This window comes from Trichechus manatus, unplaced genomic scaffold, assembly GCF_000243295.1.
Source record: "Trichechus manatus latirostris isolate Lorelei unplaced genomic scaffold, TriManLat1.0 scaffold00044, whole genome shotgun sequence".
Classification (NCBI taxonomy): Eukaryota; Metazoa; Chordata; class Mammalia; order Sirenia; family Trichechidae; genus Trichechus; species Trichechus manatus.
This window is the reverse complement of record NW_004443980.1, coordinates 13,543,668-13,566,168: the sequence shown is the minus strand read 5'-3', so window position 1 is coordinate 13,566,168 and position 22,501 is coordinate 13,543,668. Positions and strand designations below refer to the sequence as shown.

General features: G+C 37.6%; 1 protein-coding gene across 8 annotated transcripts in view; it reads left to right on the top strand.

The window, feature by feature from the left end:
• Window positions 1–13,123, top strand: part of AKAP11 (A-kinase anchoring protein 11) — a 68,738-nt gene extending 55,615 nt beyond the window's left edge. For 5 of the 8 annotated variants that reach the window (XM_023731615.1, XM_023731613.1, XM_023731620.1 and 2 more), the window contains 4 exons: window positions 64–147; window positions 1,094–1,140; window positions 4,711–4,871; window positions 8,551–13,123. In XM_023731615.1, the coding sequence (XP_023587383.1) occupies window positions 64–147; window positions 1,094–1,140; window positions 4,711–4,871; window positions 8,551–8,691 (433 nt within the window). In that variant the 3' untranslated portion in view covers window positions 8,692–13,123. The remainder of the gene's footprint in view (window positions 1–63; window positions 148–1,093; window positions 1,141–4,710; window positions 4,872–8,550) is intronic. The other 3 variants (XM_023731614.1, XM_023731617.1, XM_023731619.1) reach the window with 3 other exon arrangements.
• Window positions 13,124–22,501: the final 9,378 nt, after the last annotated feature.

The following is a 22,501-nucleotide window of genomic DNA, read 5'->3' as shown; positions in this document are numbered from 1 at the left end:
AAATGGAGGTCGTCTTTACTATTCATTTTCTAGTTCAGCTCTGTTTTCTTCTTCCTCTGGCAGTAATGGTAACAGCAGTAGCTGGAGCAGTCTTGGTTTAGAAGGAGATTTGTATGAGGACAATTTATCCTTTCCAACATCAGACAGGTTGGTCCAGACCAGAAACTTAAAGCTGATGAGTCTTTCACCACTAATGCATGAGTCATATAAAGAATGTGGGTTACAGTGCAATATGTATCAACTTGCTTTTCTCCTACATTTTGACATGATTCTGCTTGATGAATTTACATCTAATGGAAAAAATTCAACTATGCTAAAATTTGACTGACATCTAATTGCAAAATGTATTATTTCTTATGCATGTGTTGCTCTTCTGCTTGCTCCTTTTCATTCTACCAATTATTCATTAAAAAGAGCTTGCTTCCTACAGAATTTCTGTTTTGTTTTTCGTTTTTGTTTTTGTATGTAATTTCATATATATGAAAAGTGTAGGGAAAATGTACTGTTAAAAAATACATGTTTAAATGACATCCTGAGAGGCATTAAGAAATGCCTAATTATTCGTGGCATTCTATGAGACTCGAACGCTGTGTTACCTAAAACCAGGTTAGCAGACTATTTTGGCTTTGAATTTAATTTTACGAAATTACTTTGTTCTATATATCATGGAGGGAGCCCTGGTGGCATGGTGGTTAAAGCGCTAGGATGCTAACCAAAAGGCCGGCAGTCTGCTTCCATAAAGATTACAGCCTTGGAAGCCCTATGGGGCAGTTCTACCCTGTCCTTTAGGGTCACTATGAGTCAGAATTGACTTGACAGCAATGAGTTTTGTTTTTTATATGTCACAAAAAGGTAGGACTTCTCGGTTATTGATAGATAAGTTATCTTGGGCATCACTTGCAATTCATATTTTAACATGAAATGGTGTGAGAAGCAAAGCTTCCTTTTTTATTGTCATTTTCCCCTTTCTAAATGTCGTATGTCATATTGTAACATTCATTCCTTATCATGTTAAGAATTGGTTTTAATACCATTATTAATTATAGCTTGTTTGTTATTTTTTTTAACTGCTTCTGCTGTTTTATTGAAAAAGCGATGAACCAGATGATGAAGATGAAGAGCACGAGGACGATGTAGAAGGTAAGGGACATTGTGTGCTTTTCAAGGCGTTTACATGTTTCTTTGTATGAGGTTCCCTGAAACAGTCTATAATGGGAATATTTGTGCATATTCATCATATGCGCCTGTGTTATTTGTGTAAAACATTACAAATTAGAGTTTTCTTGAACTAGTTTTCTTTATTCAGTTTTAGGTCTCTTGTTGAGCAGTTTATGTTATTTGACTGCTAAACTAATAAAGTACTCATTGTGGACACGAAAATAAGAGAATTAGTCATTTGAGAAATAAGTTTATGATGACCTCTGTATCTTATTCAAAGTAGAAATTCTAAAATCCTTACTCATATTGTAAGAAATGTTGTTGTTGTTAGCTGCTGCCGGGTCATCCCTGACTCATGGTCACCTTGTGCATGATGGAACAAAATGCTGCCCTGTCGGCACTGTGCCATCCTCATGAGCAGTTGTGGATCATACTGTTGTGATCCATAGAGTTTTCTTTGGCTGATTTTCCGAAGTAAGTCGCCAGACCTTTCTTTCTGGTCCGTCTAAGTTTGGAAGCTCTGCTGGAACCTGTTTAGCATCTTACCAATACACAACCCTCCATTGACATTGTAACTTATAACTGTGGCATGTTATTGGAATAGTTACTTTCTTCCCTCTAAACCGGTAGCTTCTCAAATTAGTTTTTAATGCCAAACTTACATGAATCAATAAATAAAAACAAAAATATATTTCTAAATGAATTCATTTCTCCCCCAATTTCAATGCTACACTCACATACACATACTTGAAGAAAACATTGAAGTCTTCCTTTAATGAACATAGTTCAAGATATGTAAGTATCAGATATCACGGGTCACAGAGTTACAGACCATGATTTGTAATCTTAATTCAAATGCATTAGAATGTTTGAGTGAATCTAGAAATTTTTCATGTTGAGGCTTGAATTTTCACTGTGTTCAGGTGGTTGAATTTTTTTCTAAAAATCTTATTTTTCTTTAAATATGAAAGTACTAAGAGTGTCCTCTAGAGTGGCACATACAAAAAATATTTATACTGCTTGAGATACTTATTTTTGAACGATTGATTTTCATTTTTCGTTATTGTTCTCTATAAAAGTGGGAAAACGGAGAAATTGCCAAAAGAAATTTCTTGAAATGTACTTTATGACACCTGAATTTTCAGTTGGTTTCATCACCAATTGTATTTCTTCGTTTAGGAATGTCATGTAATGTTACTCAAAATAAAAAAATGTTGCCATTGAGTCGATTCTGACTCAGATGGCGACCCTATAAGACAGAGTAGAATTGCCCCACAGGGTTTCCAAGGAGCAACTGGAGGATTCAGACTGCTGGCCTTTTGGTTAGTAGCTGAGCTCTTAACCACTGCCCCACCAGGGCTCCACAATGTTACTCAAGGTATCTATTTTTCAGCTAAAAATTCTCAGATTTAAGATTATTATTTTTAAAATTCTAATGTCTCTGTTAAGTAGATATTCTTCAGATAGGCCTCTTAGAAGTGATTTTTTTCTTGTTAAATATAAAGTTAAAAGTAGGGAAATGATTTTAGAATTATTGATAGGCTACGTAATATTTGTTTTATTTTTGTTCACTGAAAAAGTGTTGACTTCGTCTAGAAAATTTGTCTGCTTTTCCCAAGTAACATCTATGAACAAAATTATCCCAAAGCCTGTATATGGTATTAATGCATGCATGTGGAGATTCTTTTCCCTAATGAACAAGTTATTACTAACCAACTTTACTGCGGAATGATTAAGAGAAAATAAGATACAAGTTAATATAAATATGAAATTCATTTAAAAAAAAACACAAAAAACACAAACTTTTACTTCAGGCACTAGCCAAGCTATTCAGGATTTTTTTAGCAAGGTTGGTTATATGTTGTTGTTAGGTGCCACCGAGTCAGTTCCGACCCATAGCGACCCTGTGTACAGCAGAGTGAAACACTGCCCGGTCCTGTACCATCCTCACAGTCGTTGCTGTGCTTGGGCCCATTGTTGTAGCTCCTGTGTCAGTCCATCTCACCGAGGGTTAATGTATGTAAATATATCATTATTCAGCTTTTGCTGTTATATAGAAGTTATAACCATATTTTTAATTTGTTAAATTAGAAGGTGGTAAGTTAGGAGATAGATTAACATGGGTTTCCAGAAAGATCCAAAATGATGGAAACCTAAGACGACAGATCTCAGTTTCTTTCTTCATGGTATTTTTTTGTGGTTGCAGCATGTCAGTCCTTCAGTGCGCCCTGACCTCTAACGAGAGCCGATTGAAGGTTCCTGTCAGACCAGGCAGCCAGGAGCCCTGAACGGAGTAAACACGGGCAGGAGAGAAGCATTGGTTCTAAGCCCATGAAATCTGCAGGATTTCTGAAATGGCCTAGAGACCAGACCCGTTTTTTATTGAAAGTCAGTGGGGGAAAGGGGAAAATAAGGGCAGTAAATTTATTTTAAGAGAATAATGCAGACCACATCTTTTTTCTTTTTTTAAGAGGCCAACACAAATATTAAAAATGATTAACCTAGAATAGTAGCCCTGTAGTAACCCTATAAGTTGCAAAAAAGAATCAAGGACATCTATGCACAATATTTCCATTACTGGGACCAGCATGCCCGTATGCGCATACCCTTGTGGGTGTGGGAAGGTCCCTGTCAGGCAGCTCTGCTTGTTGCTCAGTCATGAAGCAGGGGTGCTAAACACATGCTATTGGTCCACAGTTATTCATTTTGTAGTCAGAGGTGATCCGTCCCTCTTCATGTTGAAACATAATTTTCATAAAAAGGAAACAGTCTTGAGTGGAGCATCTTACTTATTACAGGGTACCAGAAAATTCTCTGATGTGGCTTTTGGGATATCAGTGGTTATTGCATAGGGCTTTTTTTTTTTCCCCCTCTCCTTTTTCTGTTTTGCCTGAATGAAGTGATTAAGAGCATGGAGCCAGACTGCCTGTGCTTAGATCCTGGCTCAGTCACTTCTCTGCTCTAAGACCCTGCTCACTCTCTGCCTTAGGTTCTTTACCTGAAAAATGGAAGTGATAATAGTTCCTGCCTTGTAGGGTGGTTGTGAGAATTAAGAGTTTGCATGTATACAGAACTTAGCACAGTACTTAGATATAATACATGCTATACAAATGTTTGCTGCTCCTGCTGTATAGAATAGCCCAGAAAGCTTTCTTAAAGTCCATTTTTATCTGAGGTTTTTATTTTTGTGTTTCATTTATATTTTGATTATAAAGATAGCTTTATAAAGTTTTATTTTCTCCCCTTGTACCTGTAGACCATCTTTTGACACAAATTATAGCATTTATAGTACTGGAATTCAGTACATCAAAATAGGGTTTTACATTTGTGCCATCAGTAAATGCTCAAAGTTACTCCACTGTTTTCGTGTTATTTTTCCCTTTCAAGGAAATGTTTTAGTTGATGATATGATGTGGTTAAGAAAAGATGCATTTTTTTCATCGTTCATTGGAATCTTAAGAAATGGAAAACATTCATAAATCCTTAACAACCAGAGTATTGTGTTGAATTGATGAGTTTCACTTCATCATATTGTTTAAATTTAAACATTAGGTTTGGGGCAAGATGGAAAGACTCTGCTAATTACAAATATTGACATGGAGCCATGCACAGTAGACCCCCAACTGAGGATTATTCTTCAGTGGCTTGTTGCCTCTGAGGCTGAAGTTGCAGAACTTTGTTTCCATGACTCGGCCAAGGAGGAGTTTATACTAGTAAGTATCTACAGTATAGGGTGGTGGTGAGGATACATTTAACAGTATGTCATGCTCTTTGTCATGTGGTCAGTCTAATAAGATGTCTGTTGATAGTAGAGTGGTAAAGTTCTTAGACTGTGGAATCCAAGAGTCTGAGTTCACATCTCGGCCCTGTCACTCTCTTAGCAGTATAACCTTGGGCAGGTTAACCACTGAGCCTCAGTTTCCCTTGCTGCACAATGGAGATAACTATAGAGTATACGTTGCAAGGGTTTGTGAGGATTATAATACTGTAAGTACCTCTGCTGTTGCATAGCACATAATGAGTTCTCAAAGTTAGCTATTATTAATAAGCATTTTAAGTGTTCGCCATGTGGAAGTTTGAGTTATTCTTTTCTGTATTTAACTGATTCAAAAATGAGCCTAATAATTAGCATGTTTCTTTCTCTGTTAATCCAGTTTCGTTGTATGGGAAGCTGGCATAATCAAAAGCCAATAAAAGTTTAAGCATCTGATGACCTTCAGATTTGATGCACCAACAAGTTACTTTTATGTGCCAAGCACTTTATTAGTCACGGTCGTCAGTTCACTGTCTTCAGATTTGTGTCCCAGAATCTTCCTCATCTGAGCTCTGATTTAATCTTATGGGCTATAGAATGGTCCAGTGAATAGCCCGTGTAGATTGATCAATAATAACAAAAGAGGAACAATTATTAGGGTTACTCTTGCTTTCTGATTCAGAATTTACGAAGATACTGTTAAAAAAAGTATGTGAAAAAGACGGGTTTTTTTTTTTTGTTCTTAGATACTTTTTGGATTTTTCCGGTTTAAAAAAAAAAAAAAAAAGTTGCTATCGAGTCAGTCCTGCTTCATAGTGACCCCATGTGTGCCAGAGTAGAACTGTCCTCCATAGGGTTTTCAGTGGCTGATATTTCAGAAATAGATTTCCAGGTTTTTCTTCCGAGGCTCCTCTGGGTGGACTTGAATCTCCAACCTTTTAATGAACAGGCGAGCATGTTAACTGTTTGCACCTTCCAGGGCCTCCTTTTCCAGTTTAGGTTTTTCTTTTTAGGCAGAAGGAGAAAATAGCACAGAAAAGGATGCTTCGGAAATGAATTGTCAAGAAAAAAGAATGGGTAGAGGAAGTGCTGGAACTGATCTTGGGGAGGGAAACATTTTCGAGAGACATTTAGTGTTGGGTAGACTGAGGGCTAAGGAGGGCCTTAGGTGGAGCTGAGAGTGATGGTGCTTGGGTAGGGGAACCTCGCCTCCATATAGCTTAGCCCATGACGTCTTTGATGATTGGGTACAGTGGGGGTTGCTTAAAGGTGGATGACAGTGCCTATTGCCACTTATTTTAAATAATGACCCTCTTACCATGTCGGCAAGAGCCCACAGGACTGCTGACTAGGTGCTAGGAAGCTAGGAAGCAGTTAAGAGGCAAGTACAGAACGTTTTTGTTGATAATGATGATAATAGGAATATTGTTTCTGGATAATATTCTATTAATCCTGACATTTTCACCTTTAAACAGAATGAACATTATTACCATAAGCATAACTAGAAGGTGACAGATAATTGTGTAGGGACAGTTATAGTTGTCGAGTCAATTCTGACTCACAGTGACCCTGTAGGACAGAGTAGAACTGCCCCATAGGGTTTTCTTGGCTATAATCTTTACTGAAGCAGACTGCCACATATTTCCACAGAGCAGCTGCTGTGTTTGAACCACTGACCTTTCGGTTAGCAGCCGAGCGCTTAACCACCGATACAAGGACAAGGAAGTATAAAAGTTAAGCATATTTACACAAAGGAAAGAAGAAAATAGATAAATTGGACTTAATCAAAATAAAAAACTTTTATGCTTAAAAGGACACCATCAAGAAAATGAAAAGACAACCCACAGAATGGAAGAAAATATTTGCAAATCGTATATCTAATAGGACTTGTATCTAGAATATATAAAGAACTCTTGCAACTCAATAATAAAAAGGCAAATAACCCAATTAGAAAATGGGCAAAGGATCTGAATAGACATTTTTCCAAAGACGATGTACAGATGGCCAATCTGCACATGAAAAGATGCTCAACATCATTAGTCATCAGGGAAATGCAAATCAAAACCACAATGAGATACCACTTCACTCCTAGTAGGATGATTATAATCTAAAAGTCATATAATAAGTGTTGACAAGGATTTGGAGAAATAGGAACCTTCATCCATTGCTGGTAGAAATGTAAAATGGCACAGCTGCTTTGGAAAATATTCTGGCAGTTCCTGAGAAAGTTAACAGAATTACCATGTGATCCAGAAGTTCTCCTCCTGGGGGTATACCCAAAGAATTAGGAACGTGTGGCTACCCAAAAACTTGTACATGGATGTTTGTAGCGACATTATTCATAATAGCCCAAAGGAGAAACAATCCAAATGTCCATTAACTGATGAATGATTAAATAAAATTGTGGTATATATTCATACAATGGAGTATTATTTAACAATAAAAAGGAAGGACTGATACATGCTATGGATAGACAATAAATGAACCTTGAAAATATTATGTGAAGTGAAGGAAGCTAGTCACAAAACAATACAAATTGTATGATTCCATTTATATGAGTTGTCCAGAATTGGCAAGTCTATGGATACAGAAAGTATATTAGTGGTTGCCTTGGGCTGAGAGATTTGGGGAGAAATGAGGAGTGAATGCTAGTGGGTCCAGGATTTCTTTTTGGAGTGATGAAATTGTTCTAAATTGATTGTGGTGACAGTTGCACATCTCGGTGAATATATAAAAAAGCATTGAATTATAAACTTCAGATGGATGAGTTGTGTGGTATGTGAATTATACATCAATAGAGCTGTTTCAAAATTTTACATTACAAAAAATACAAGTAGTTTTTACATAAGTTGATAGAAAAAAATGAGTGCACATTCCGATTGGTAAAGATAGAGTTTATTTAAACCTGTGTATCTTTTTTTTGGGGAACATTAAAATTTCTTAACATGTTTCCGTTGAAGCTAGAGTGTGTATTCCACAACAAAGCCACACTATATGTTGTGGGAGGAAAATCCGTATCCTTTTATTAAGCTTGACGTCGTCTTTATTATTTTATGTTCTAAATTGAGGGTGTGGCAGATGCATTTAGTTCGGTTAAGAATTTTCTGTAGGAGTGCAGCCTCTGTACTCCCACACAACCTTATCAGCTGGTGAGGTCTGTGGGGTTATGTCTCCAGCAATCCCAAAGTGTCATTCTGTGGAGGAAATGTGTTTATAAAAGCCAGAAACAAACAAAACCAAACCCACTGCTGTTGAGTTGATTCCGACTCACAGCAACTCTGTAGGACAGAGTAGAACTACCCCATGGGTTTTCAAGGCTCTAATTCTTACGGAAGCAGACAGCCACATCTTTCTCCCGTGGAGTGGCTGGTGGGTTCGAACCACTGACCTTTTGGTTAGCAGCCGAGCACTTATCTGCTGCTCCGCCAGGGCTCCTTTTAGAAAGACCAGGAAGGAAAAATGTTTAATGTAGGTGAAGGGCTGGCGGTTTAGGGGAGAAGCTCTTGTTATAACTGAGCAACAGCATTTACTTCTAAACAGCAGGCTTCTTAGTTTCATCTGATGTTAAAAATAAAAATGATAACTTTGTTATAAAATTGTTTTTGATTAATGCTTGGCACACTTTTCTTTCTTGTTAGCTTTCAAAACGATTACAAGAAAAAGGATGGAAAGTGGGCGCCCTCCTGCAGGCTGTGCTTAAATACTATGAAGTGACGGAGAAGACGTCCGCTGAGGGGAGATCCCAGTCACTGTTTGACTGGCTCTTGGAAAATGCATAGAACAAATGCCAAACCAGTAGATTTTATTATTTGTTTTGGGAGGGTAAGAAACAGGTAAAGATGCGTAGGGTAAAATTGGAATAGTGAGTATTAATGTTGAGGAGAAAATAAATCTAGCCTTTGAAATGCTTGTGTCACGCAGTGTATATAGTTCATACTTCTGTAATCTCTGTGAAAATATTGTCTTCATTTATTCTGCTATCCACACGTATTGTGTTCAGACTCTAACAACATGTATATGAAGGAAAGTGTAAACATGAGGTTTTCAGGGGCGTGGCCCCACGGCATTCTTTTTGCATCCAGATAGTGCTGCTAGAGATTGCACTGAAGGTGGCTGAGAATAGATTCCAGGGATAAAGTTATAATTTTCTCGCTACGATGAGAGCAACAGGTATGCTCCTTTGGAAACAAATCGTATCCTATTAATAACCAACCTGACATCAAATAATAAAGTTAAAGCTAACGTTGTTTATCTGGAAGATTTTTTTGTCCTGTTTTTAAAAACCCGCTTTATTTCATAGCTCAGCTGTTGGTAGCTCTTTTTAATCCCCCAAACCATTTAATTTCTTAGCAGAAACATTAGTATTTTAGGTTTCTGTAAACACTGTGAGTGTCCACAGCCTTTCCTCAAGTGACATTATTTACCAATGCTGCCAGTTGTTCTGGCATGAAAGGGTGTGTGCGCACGTGCGTGTCTATATGTATGTACATGTGTGTGTGTAAAGAAGTACCTTGATCTTGCAGGTGGTTGATGTCCTCTTTTATTTTCCTATTTACTTGGTTGGAAACCCACTATTAACACGAAAAAGGTGCTTTAAATAAAATGTCTGTAAAGATTGTGCAGTAAGAATTTTTACTTCTCTTTAACTGTTTTGGGCCCCCCACTTAGCCTACAAATGAAAATTCAAATTGCAAAACTTGTTGAAAATTGAAAAATTAATAAGGAGACAAATTTAGGAAAGCCCAATAACATTAACACTTTCCATTGTTGGATTTTTGAACCCCTTCCTCCCCCCAGCAAGGATAAACTTTTCCTAGAAAAATGGGATTTTTTTTCCTTTTCCAGATAAAATGTATCTGCACTCTTTTGTAAAGTTCTCTGCCAGGATCTTTTTACTGCTTTGTCTTTAGAAACTGCAGACTGACGCGATTAGAGGACCAAGGTTGACTCTTGGTTTCTGTGGGGGTGTGCATGTGTGGGTGTTTGGTTCTCCCCAGAGGATTTTGTAATCTAAGGTAAACCGCTTTTGTTAGGGACTTTGATTTTGCTCCATTAAACTGTCTTTTTTCCTGAGCACTGACTGTTCTGGAAGCTGCACAAAGTATGGAAGGCATGTCAAACCGCCAGGGAATAAGGGCACTTACATAGATTCGAATTAGTAATTATAGTAGAGAAATGTGTTTTGTACTGAAAGAGTCAGATTTGCTTTTTCAGAAGAATGCCAAAAGCTATTTAAATATTTTCCGAGGTTTAATTATATAAGCTTTGGGTTTTTAAAATTTAAGACCGTAGAAATAGAGCGAGGCTTAAACATAAATGTTTGCTAAAGTTTCTTCAAGTGTTTTTTAAGACAAGGAATGAAGGAAATATAAAACCAGAATTGTTTCTGCCTTTAGCTTCTCAGAGCTTGAGATACAGTAGCACTGGGCTGGATTTTTAGACCTCAGGCACAGGAATGTTTGCTCTTGTTAACTATAACATCGATTAATTGGTTCTTAATGTTAGATTGCATTTTCATAAGTATATTAACTAGCACATTGTGTTTAAAAACTTGGATGTACGTATGTTTGATCAACAGCAAAAGTGACTTCTGAATTTCTTTTAAGCTATAGTGACAACATATTAGTTTTGCAAAACTTTCTGTGCTTGACAATGTTTATTTCTCTTAAGATAATAATTTTGAGGTAAGACTTTCCTCATATCGTCGTTTCCTTTCTATTTTTCTAGAGCTATGCTGTGCTCAGAGTTCTCATTTTAACCACTACATAATGACAGAACAGTTACTAGGTGTTAGCATGCGTAATAATAGTAATAGTGAAACTCCACACTTGTATTAGTTCAGTGCAGGGGCATAGAGAAAAATATTAAGTATTGGCAGATGTGAAAAGAAGCGTGAGTTATGCTTTCTTATTTACAGAAACCATTTGTGTTTGGAGCAGTATCTTTTCATCAAGTACAGTCTGAGCTTGCTTTCTTTCAAGGCACTTTGTGTATGTGATTTTCCAAAGACATTCTAGATGTGTTTGGTTGCTCAGTCTTCAGAACAGCTTTGTTTGTTGAGGACAGCCCTCACTGTCTTATTTTATTACAGACGACATATATTGTAGTATTGCCATTCTCTGCATCTTCGTCCTTATGAAATACATGTTTTATTTAGAGCTGTTAAAGTTGTGATGTGCATTGAGCTGAACTCTCAGTTTGTCCATTCAGGAACTATTGAAGGACCTATGGAATGAAAATGAGGGAAACCTCTAATAGGGGTTTTTTAGAACATTATTTTTTAGACTGAAACGCGGTAATATTTCACATTCTCCTTTTCCTAAGCCAAGTTTAAATTACATTTCTATTTTGGGCATACATTGATTTTGAAAATATTTCCTGATTTATACAAAAAAGAATGATTCATTTTTAAATCACAGAAGAAAATGACAGTATCAGTTGATGGTTTCATACGATTTAATGGAGTTACAAAACCTTTGAGGCACGCACTCAATGAATATATGCGATAACGTCTTTATACTTTGAAAAACGTTCTACTTCAGATATTTGATGTGAATTTAATTCAATTTATAATGCTTTAATTTTGCTTAAATAAGGGTTTTATGTTACTGATAGGAAAATTTAATCGCTTATTAAGTACATCATGTAATAAAGTGAAAATTTGCACACGTAACTTTGACATTAGTGTACACGTTTCCCGAATGCACAGTTGAATCTTGACTCAACAGACCCCAGATTCAAATGTCTGCTTCGTTAATAGCTTAGCTAATGTTTTTATTCTAGAATTAATATTGTCCATTTACCATCAGCATATCAGTTTAAATTTTACATTTTTCAAAGGAGACTTTCCACATAACTTTTTTTTTTTTTTAAATGATGTATCCATACCCAGGGTGTAGGGAAAATACTTTCCATTTAAAACCCTGTCTACCTGTCACCAGCACAAGAGAATTAGAGCCTCTGGTGAGAGTTTTAAAATTATACTAAAGTGAAATGGATTTTCCCCCTTGTTTTCAGCAAGATACCCTCTAAGCATTTATTCAGTTTACTGTATTCCTGCTCGGAAGCTGCAGGTACAGTATTAGTCACTCTTGTCACTTTATCTATTTATTATTTTTTTACCATCCATGTACATTCCTTTTGTATGGGTAGAGTTGTAGCTGTAGAAGTTCATTGTTTTGTTTTTGTTGTAATGTTTGAATACTATTTAATATCATGCTTTAATATTGCTGGATTTGCTACCTTTGGTTACTTGTGCAGTGCTGAAAGTAATCCACATTCTTGTTTAATATACCCGATATATATCAGAAGCATCTTCGAATAATTGTAGCTGTTTATTTGACTGTGCTGAATGATTACATTAAGATCTTGTACTGTGTAATGGTAACTTTTTTTTTTTCCTCTTCAGTAATTTAATGTATTCACTTACCAAAATATGAATTTCAGGATGCACTAAAATTTTCTTTGTTTTAGCAGTGACTCAAAGCAAACCTTTCAGAAATTACTTATGTAATAATTTGCAATTGATTGTTCTTTTATCTTTTATCTTGTTTAAGCCTGTGATCTTTCCTCCCCCAAGAATCCTCCAATAAATTTAAGAGACGCCTGGCCTTGGCTTTCATTCTGTAATATCTCGTTAACCGGTCTGTACTGGACTAAAACAATGGCATGCAAGTGGGGCTGCTGTGATAGAAGACACATCAAAGAATCTAAATGCTCACATTGTGGTTCTGAAGAACAAGAGAAGTCAGGGATATTTTTAATAGACCTTGGGCTATACCTCCTTATAGAGCCTCTAGATGCTGTCCTAAGTGACTGGAAAGGCTACTTGTCCATTTGGTTTTGGATTTTAGTGCAAAGTAGAATAATTATGATAGCTTTGAATATCGGTTATGAAATTCTTGTGATAGGGATTTAGTGCTCCTTCCTGAGTATGTAGAGATTACCCTTCTGTCTCGTGATGTAGCATGAGATACTTAGGTGCTGATGGTTTATTACTAGTGGCATTTGATTTTCTTCTTGAGTGTTTGAAGCCCTGAAATTAGTTAATGATATTCTAGCTTTCTGTGACTGTTTCACAATGCTGGGAAATAATGGATAGCAAAGAATGGGAAAGCTTGGGTCTGAGTACATTCAAGTGACTAAAAAACGATTCAAAAAATGCTGAGGAAAACAAAAAGCAAGATTCCATAGAGACTGGCTCCAAAAGGGGAAAAATAAAAAGAATGGGAAGTTGTCACAGATGACATTTGCACAGTTTTACACATTAAGATTGTGATCTGTACCTTAACCAGGATAGAAAGGAGGGTGAGGGATTGGACTTGAAGAATTACCTCAGATTGTAAAAACGTGTGAATGATGGAGAGGTTCATATCCAAGGATGAATATACTATTGGTGCTGTTATATAAGAGAAGTCAGAGTGAAAATCTAAGAGCTTTTTGCAGCACTGTTTACCGCAGGAAGAATAAAGACTGCATCAGTGTCATTCCTTGGGAGTGATTCTTACATTTTTTCTCTTTTTAAATTTTGTAATCACCTCATTCTCATTTTACTTTGGTGCTCTAGGGCAAACCAAAATCCAGTTGCCGTCAAGTCGACTCTGACTCCTGATGACCCCATACGTGTCAGAGTAGAACTGTGCTCCACAGTGTTTTCAGTGGCTGACTTTTCGGAAGTAGACTGCCAGGCCTCTCTTTTGAGGCGTCTCTGGGTGCACCTGAACTTCCAGCCTTTTGGTTAGCAGCCAAGCACGTTAACTGTTTTCACCACAGTAGGACCTGCTCTGGGGCAAGGAGGGTAATATTATGACTGGAAAGGTTGAAGAAGAAATATTTTCAAGCGAGAATTGAAGCCCCCAAATTTGACTTTTTACCCCCACCCCCCTTCTTTAAACAGACATCTAAATGAATTTCTTAGCTTAGAGCAAGGGGTCCAGACTGGACTCCTGGGCACTGAATTCCGCTAACTGATACATTTTAGCTCAAGGTGGGGAGTCTTTTTAAAGAAATCAGTCACGAGCACTTAAAGAGACTTCACTTTTAAATGTTTTTTTATTTGTTCGTTTTATCATTTCCAGCTTCTCTTTAAAAATTGACAGCTCTGGAACATTGATCACAGTGCTGTGTGACAGCGATCGGCAGGAGCTGAATAACGATTGCCCCTTCTGTTCACGTTTCGCCTTCAGCATTACCTGCTCCACTTCACTCATTTCTGTTGCCTGCTCTGGCCCTGTAGGCATTGGAAATGCTACCTCTGACTTAAAGCAGGTGAAATAACTAACGTGCTTACAAAATCTGAACATTTACTCTAGGCTTCTAGCAACTCTTCCATTCTGTAGGATTGCAGAAAGAGGGTAGGAAGACTTGAGAAATTCCAGGCTTGTGAGTTTATTGCTTCTGAGCAGAAAACAACTAGTAATTGTTAAAAGCATAGTTTTTAAGTATGTGGAGCAGAAAGGAGGGAGAGCCAGCATAGGTTTACCAGGAACAGGTTCTATCCAATTTACATTTCCTTTTTTAATAGAATTCCTATCATATTAGAATATCAGAAACAGTATCTTGATTTTAATGAGGCATTTCATATGGAGAAAAGGGATGAATAATGGTGACTTCCTAACTTTTAAGGATGTTTTCCTAAAAATTTATTACTAGGTCAGTGTCTACTTTGGGGGGGTCAGCACTATGATGCGCCATAGGCCATTTCATACTGCCTTGGATGAAGATGGAATATACTGATTGAGGGGGTCAGCATTACTGAGCCTTACACCATAACCGTGGCGAGGGATAATATTCAGACAGAATTGAAATGAACTAGGGGAGCAGATGGGGAGTCCCTGGGTGGTGCAAAGGTTCATGTGCTCGGTTGCTAACTGAAAGGTTGGAGGTTCGAGTCTACCCAAAGGCTTCTTGGAAGAAAGGTTTGGTGATCTACTGAAAAATCAACCATTGAAAACCTTATGGAGCACAGTTCTACACTGACAGACAAGGGCTCCCCGTGAGTCTGAATCGTCTTGACGGCAAATGGTTGGTTGGTTTTTTGGTTTAGGGGTGCAGACAAGGGACTTAAGAGTCTATTTTCTCTCCTAGTCCTAGTGACTGAACTACAGATTTGACATTTTCCTCCAAAGATGGGATTCTTTGTTTACATACTACTTTTTTATAAGTATGGGCTTGACTACTTTCCCAAAATACTGCATTTTTATGACTTTCTGGAAATAAACTTAGTTCTTCCCCTGTTACATCAGTTCTACAAATATGGACTTCTCAGTATGTAGAAAGTGACACTGAGGGATCCCACGAGGGCTTAAAACGTGGACTACCGTGTTCTGAAGAGTCAGAACAAGACTGTCAGAAAAAAAAAGAGAAGCTGCCAGAGCTATAGCTATTAATATTGGCCTTAACCTCTTGTCTCTTTTTTGTTTACAGTGAGGTGAGGACTGTTGTGGGACAGGAAGGCATGCATTTTGGGGGAGATTGCAATGTTATAACAGCTTTTCCAACCTGAAAGTCTGTCTGAGCCAGCCTTAGGTGGGTTGTGGCAGATGCTGGGAGCTTTGTTGCCTAAGCTTGTGCAAACCAGTGCCTTTTCACTGCCCTTGAATCCTAAAGAACCATAGCTTCCAGAAGGAGGGGTCTTTGGTCGAGTGGCAAAGTCTGCAGTTGATATGGAGCTGGTGAGATACAGTGAGGGTTAACTAGGCTGAAATGGTTAAGTTGTCTAATGAGGTGAAGGGCAAATATTAGGTCCTGCATAAATACAGAGTGGTGGGAGGTGAGAAGCCCTCCAAATTTAAATTGGAGTCCTAAGAGGCTGCAGGGAGAGGGTGTGCCAGTGACCTATTGGGAGATGAAGGATGTGGGGATATGTTTAGGAAAAAAGGCTACAGTATTTATTAGCACCCACTGTCAGTTCCTCCTGTATGGAGCTTGTGGTTTAGTGAGGAAGAGTTGTTAAATGAATAATTATATATACAAGTAACTATCGTTTTCTAAGAGCTGTGGGAGCCTAGGAGAGGCGAGCCTGACCTAGTCTGGAATGTGATTTATTTGAAGAAACAAAGGCCAGTTTAGCTAGAGCATGAGGAGACGTGGCACATCTTGAAAAATACTTAGACTTCTTAGGTAGCTCTCACTGTGTATGAGACCAAATCTGAACAAACGCCAAAGAGAGTGTGTGTGCTTTTTATACTGCAGTAGTTGGTTTTAAGTCCAATGCGTGGTAGGTGATAGTCTTGCTTAACCCTGTGCTTTTCAGACCATACTGAGAGTATTGTTTTTGGTCCCAGATACCATTTTACAAAGGACAGAGAGAAGCTGAACCACCCACATCAAAGATGGTCCTATGTGGTGAAGGAGCTAAACATTTATCAGTTACAGAGTTTTCACTGAAAGACAAAAAGCGGTTTTGGCCGGAAGAAGGAATGATACGGGGTAACCTCAAAACTGTCAACTAAAGGGCTTTCAGAGGAGAGAGATTAAAACTTATGACCCTAGAGAACAAGATAAGGATGAGTGGATAGAAATTAGAGAACTGTAAATTTCTGTTCCCTCTCAAAAAACTGAAGCTGTCCAAAAATGTCTTAGTTACCTAGTGCTGCTGTAACAAAAAATACCACAAGCGGCTGGCTTTAAAGAACTAGAATTTATTGTCTCACAGCTCTGGAGGCTAGGAGTCCGAATTCAAGGTGTCCGCAGGGCTAGGCTCTTTCTGTCTGCCTTGTCTCTCTCAGCTTCTGTAGCCCCAGGTTTTCTTGGTGTCCTTGGCTGCTTGTAGATGTATCTTCACACGGCATCTGTCCTCACCCTGTTTGTGTCTCTGTGTGTCTGTACTCCCCTTTATAAGGCACCACTTAGAAAGGACTAGGGTTACGTCCCGCCCTACTCTGGTATGACTCTGTTAACATAAAAGGAAAAACTCTATTCCCAAGCAGGGTCATATTCGCAGGAATAAGGGTTAGGACTTCAACATATCTTTTGGGGGGCGTGCCTGCCCTTGGAGATGCTTCTGCAGTGCTGGCTGATTACCTCTGTGAGTTTTGATAAATTCAAACTGCTCATATGCTTGGACTAGGTGGTCTTTATGTTACAACACTTTCTTTCTCATACACTATTTTTCCCAGAGCAGTTGAGTAAGTTGTTAACAGAGCATAGGCTCTGGAGTCAAAAGAACTTGATTTGAAATCCCAGCTCTGCCACTTATGATCTAGAGAAAAGTATTTAACCTATTTAAACTTCAGTTTCCTCATGTGTAAAATACAATAGTAAAGTCCTGCATCGCTGCTTATTGTATTAAATTCTATCATGTTTGTAAGGCACTTAGCATCATGATTGACTCAAAGTGCTTAAAATCTTAGGTATTATTGTCTGCTGGCAGTATTAATTACTGCTATGGAGAAGTCAGCTGTCAGTGTAACTGTAGCTACTTTCAAGGTAACTTGGCTTTTATTTTTGCCTCTGCTTCTGAGATTTTTCTCTGTCTATGGGTTTTTACACAGGTTTCTTTGACTAGGATGTGCCTAGGTCTGGATTTCTTTTTTTTTTTTTTTATCCTGCTTAAGAGTCAGTGGGATTCTTGAATCTACCAGTTGAGGTCTTTCATTAGTCCTGGAAAATTCTCTGCTGTTATCTCTTCAAATATTGTCTGCACTATTTTCTCTCTTCTACTGGGACTTCAATTAAACGTGGTAAACCTCACTCATCTTCTATGTCTCCTGCCCGTTTACTTTTTAGTATCTCGGTGCTACGTTTTAGGTAGTTTCTTCCTTCCAGTCTTTTGTTACATTGATTCTCTCTTCAGTTGTATCTAACCTGTTAAGTCTGTCCATTGAGTCCTTAATTTTAATTTTTTTTTTTCCCCATTTGAGACTTTGTATGGGGTTCTTTTTCAGATCTCTGTGCCACTGTAAGTGCTTTCCTGTTGACTGGTAAATATTTCAAGATTGACTTTTTAACTATGTTTGAGTATGTCTCGAACAAGGTAAGCATAGCTGTTTTATTATCTGCATCTGATAGTTGTACTGTCTGAAGTCTTTGTGGGTCCCTATCTCTGAACTATTATTTCTTATTCCTTTGTTTCTTTGTATGTCTGGTTATCTTTGATTATGAGTTGGCTCTATGGCATGTGAAAAAATATTTGTAGGAATAATATGAGGCCTAGGCACAGTGGTTAAGAGCTTGGCTGCTAACCAAGATTGGCAGTTCGAATCCACCAGTTGCTCTTTGGAAACCCCATGGGGCAGTTCCACTCTGTACTGTAGGGTCGCTATGTATTGCAGTTGATGGCAACGAATTTGGTTTTTTTTTTTTTTGGATGATAGCACCTTCCTCCAGGGGGGAGTTTCATTTGGAACACCCTAATTTAAACTCAAGCTTTGAGATTTTCTGGACCGTCCAGGTGACTTGAAGTTGTGTTGCATCCAGGCTGGGACCTCTGTGCTTTTGGTTCATGCTCAGGGTTCCAGCTTAAAGAAGGAGGTGGCTTATCAGAATCTCTGCGACTTGACTTTGCTTTTCTGGACCCATGGGTTGCCAAAATACTATTTGGTATCACAACTTTTTATTCAGGTTTGGCAAATGTTCTTAGAACAAAAAAAAGTGTCTTTGAGCACTGGGTTTACCTCTTAGGGTTCTTTGCTTTTGCTAGATTTTCGCCTAGCAATTCCTCAATATTTTATTAGCTGTTTGATGCCTTTAAGAGGATGTTTTAGTATCTTATCCAACTTTCCCTTCCAGGTAATCATGTTTCTTTTTTTTTAAGTTTCCCCATGTGATTAACCATTGATGTTCTTTATTTTCCTTAAAAATTTTTATGTATCTTTTTGAAAGGGTTAGATATGCATATGGTATTAAGTTCAAAAGGCCCAAGAATGCACAGTGACAAGTGTCCCTGTCATCACTCTCCAGCCACCAGGTGCCCCTTCATAGAGAGCCATGAGCACTAGTTCTTCTATATAGGAATTGTGCTATACAGGATGTTTCATAGCTTGGATTGGCTCTTATGACTTATAGTTGGATGCAAATTTCAGAGTGTCAAAAACAGGAGATAGTCACCATAAAAGTAGATTAGTGGCTACTTCTTGAGGAGAAGAATATACAGGAAGTGTCTATGGTGGCAACAATACTCTGTTTCTTGACTTGAATGGTGGTGAAACTGTCCACATGTATATTTTGCCAATCTGTATATACATTTTACATAATGCACCTCCCTGCTACACACACAGTGTTTAAAAAACAGCTGTAAAACCGATCATCTTAAAAACAACCAGAGAGATGAGACGGATTACCTACAAAACAATAGTCTTCTCAACATTTATGATAGAAACCAAAAGTAATAAAAAATATCATCTTCAAAGTGCTGGTTAAAAAAAATATCAAAGCTAAAATTTCATATCCTGCTAGCTTAGAGTGAATGTAAAGCTAAGGTAATTTCTAATAGACTGAAAAATTTCACAGCTAACATACCTGTGCTGAAAAAACTACTGAAGAATATATTTTATAAGAAGGAAATTGAGCTCATAGGGAAATAGTAAAGAAGCAGTGTTTAAAAAAGGAAACTAGAAAAAGAAAGAAGGGGAGCTCACTCAAATGCAATACAAGTTCATAATAATTCCTGTTTTTGTTTATGGAGACTGTTTCATATCATATGATCCAGACAACAACTCTTGTCATTATTCCTATTTTTCATGTGAGAAAACCCAGGCTCAAAAAGGTTTAGTTTGCTACCCAGTGAGCATAGTGGTAAATGTCCAGGTCTGTTCTGCCCACTGTACTATCACCATATTTAAAAACAAAATACAAAAAATGACAAAATCACCTGTACTAACAGACAGAGTTGTGTGCTGTCAAGTCGATTCTGACTCAGCGACCCTATGGGACAGAGTAGAACTGCCCCATATGGTTTCCAGGGAGCGGCTGGTGGATTCAAACTGTGGACCTTTTGGTTAGCAGCTCTTAACCACTGCACCGCAGGGCTCCAGTGATCCTATAGGACAGAGTAAAAGTACCCTGTAGAGTTTTCTCCATCTCATTAAAAAATGTCATTGGAACTTGGATCGGGATTGCATTGTATCTGTAGATTGCTTTGGGTAGAATTGACATTTTCACAATGTTGAGTCTTCCTATCCATGAGCAAGGTATGTTTTTCCACTTACATACATCTCTTTTGGTTTCTTGCAGTAGTGTCTTGTAGTTTTCTTTGTATAGGTCTTTTACGTCTCTGGTTAGATTTATTCCTAAGTATTTTATCTTCTTGGGAGCTATTGTAAATGTTATTGATTTGGTGATTTCCTTTTGTTGGTGCAGAGGAATCCAACTGATTTTTGTATGTTTATCTTGTATCCTGATACTTTGCTGAAATCTTCTATTAGTTCCAGTAGTTTTCTTGTGGATTCTTTGGGGTTTTCTGTGTATAAGATCATATCATCTGCAAATAGGGATACTTTTACTTCTTCCTTGCCAGTTTGGATGCTCTTTATTTCTTTTTCTTGCCTAAATTGCTCTGGCTAGGACCTCCAGCACAGTGTTGAATAAGAGTGGTGATAAAGGGCATCCTTGTCTGGTTCCCATTCTCAAGGGGAATGCTTTCAAAATCTCTCCATTTGGGATGATGTTGGTTGTTGGCTTTGTATAAATGCCCTTAATTATATTGAGGAATTTCCTTTCTATTCCTATTTTGCTGAGAGTTTTTATTATGAATGGGTGTTGGACTTGGTCAAATGCGTTTTCTGCATGAATTGATAAGATCATGTGGTTCTTTTGTTTTATTTATGTGATGGATTACATTGATTGTTTTTCTAATGTTGATCCATCCCTGCATAACTTGGTATGAATCCCACTTGGTCTTGCTGAATTATTATTTTGATAAGTTGTTGAATTCTGTTGGCTAGAATTTTGTTGAGGATTTTTGTGTCAATGTTCATGAGGGATGTTGGTCTGTAATTTTCTTTTTTTGTGGTGTCTTTACCTGGTTTTGGTATCAGGGTTATGCAGGCTTCATAGAATGAGTTTGGGAGTATTCTATCCTTTTCTGTGCTCTGAAATATCTTTAGTAGTAGTGGTGTTAACTTTCTCTGAAAGTTTGGTAGAATTCTCCAGTGAAGTCATCAGGGCCAGGGCTTTTTTTGTTGTTGGAAGTTTTTTAATTACCTCTTCAATCTCTTCTTTTGTTATAGGTTCATTTAGTTGTTCTACCTCTGTTTGTGTTAGTTTAGGTAGGTAGTGAGTTTCTAGAAATTTATGCATTTCCTCTAGGTTTTCAAATTTGTTGGAATACAATTTTTCATAGTATTCTGTTATGATTCTTTTACTTTCAGTTGGGTCTGTTGTGATATCACCCGTCTCATTTCTTATTTGTGTTGTTTTCTTCCTCTCCTGTTTTTCTTTTGTCAGTTTGGCCAGTGGTTTATCAATTTTGTTGATCTTTTCAGAGAACCAGCTTTTGGTCTTGTTCAATTGTTTTTCTGTTCTCTATTTCATTTATTTCAGCTCTGATTTTTATTTCTTTTCTTCTGGGGCCCATGGGCTTCTTTTGCTGCCCTCTTTCTATTTGTTCGAATTGTAGGGTTAATGTTTTGATTTTGGCACTTTCTTCTTTTTGGATGTGTGCATTGATTGCTATAAATTGACCTCTGAGCACAGCTTTTGCTATGTCCCAAAGGTTCTAGTAGGATGTGTTTTCATTCTCATTTGATTCTATGAATTTCTTTACTCCATTGTTAATTTCTTCTATAACCCAGTAGTTTTTGAGAAAGGTGTTGTTCAGTTTCCATGTTCTTGATTTTTTTCCCTTGCTTTTTCTGTTATTGATTTCTACTTTTATGGCTTTATGGTCAGAAAAGATTCTTTGTAATATTTTGATGCTTTGGATTCTGTTAAGGCTTGCTTTGTGGCCTAATATATGGTCTATTCTGGAGAATGTTCCATGTGCATTGGAAAAGAAAGTGTACTTGGCTACTGTTGGGTGGAGTGTTCGGTGTATGTCTATGAGATCAAGTGGGTTGATTGTGGCATTTAGATCTTCCATGTCTATTGAGCCTCTTTCTGGATGTTCAGTCCTTCACCGAAAGTAGTGTGTTGAAGTCTCCTACTATTATTATGGAGCTGTCTGTTTCTCTTGTCAGTGCTGTTAGAGTTTGTTTCATGTATTTTGGAGCCCTGTTGTTGGGTGTGTAAATATTTAATATGGTTATGTCTCCTGGTGTAGTGACCCTTTAATCATTATATAGTGTCCTTCCTTATCCTTTGAGGTGGATTTTACTTTAAAGTCTATTTTATCAGAGATTAGTATTGCCACTCCTGCTCTTTTTTGAGTGTTGTTTGCTTGATATATATATTTTTTCTATCCTTTGAGTTTTAGTTTGTGTCTTTGAGTCTAAGGTGTGTCTCTTGTAAGCAGCATATAGACCCATAGGTTTTTCTAGGCTGTAATCTTTATGGGAGCAGATCGCCAGGTCTTTTCTCCCATGGAGTGGCTGGTGGGTTCAAACTGCCAACCTTACAGTTAACAGCTGAGCGCTTAACCATTACACCACATAGAGATCAGCTATTCACATTGTGGTGTGTTTCCTTCAAGCTGTTTCTTCATACACTTTA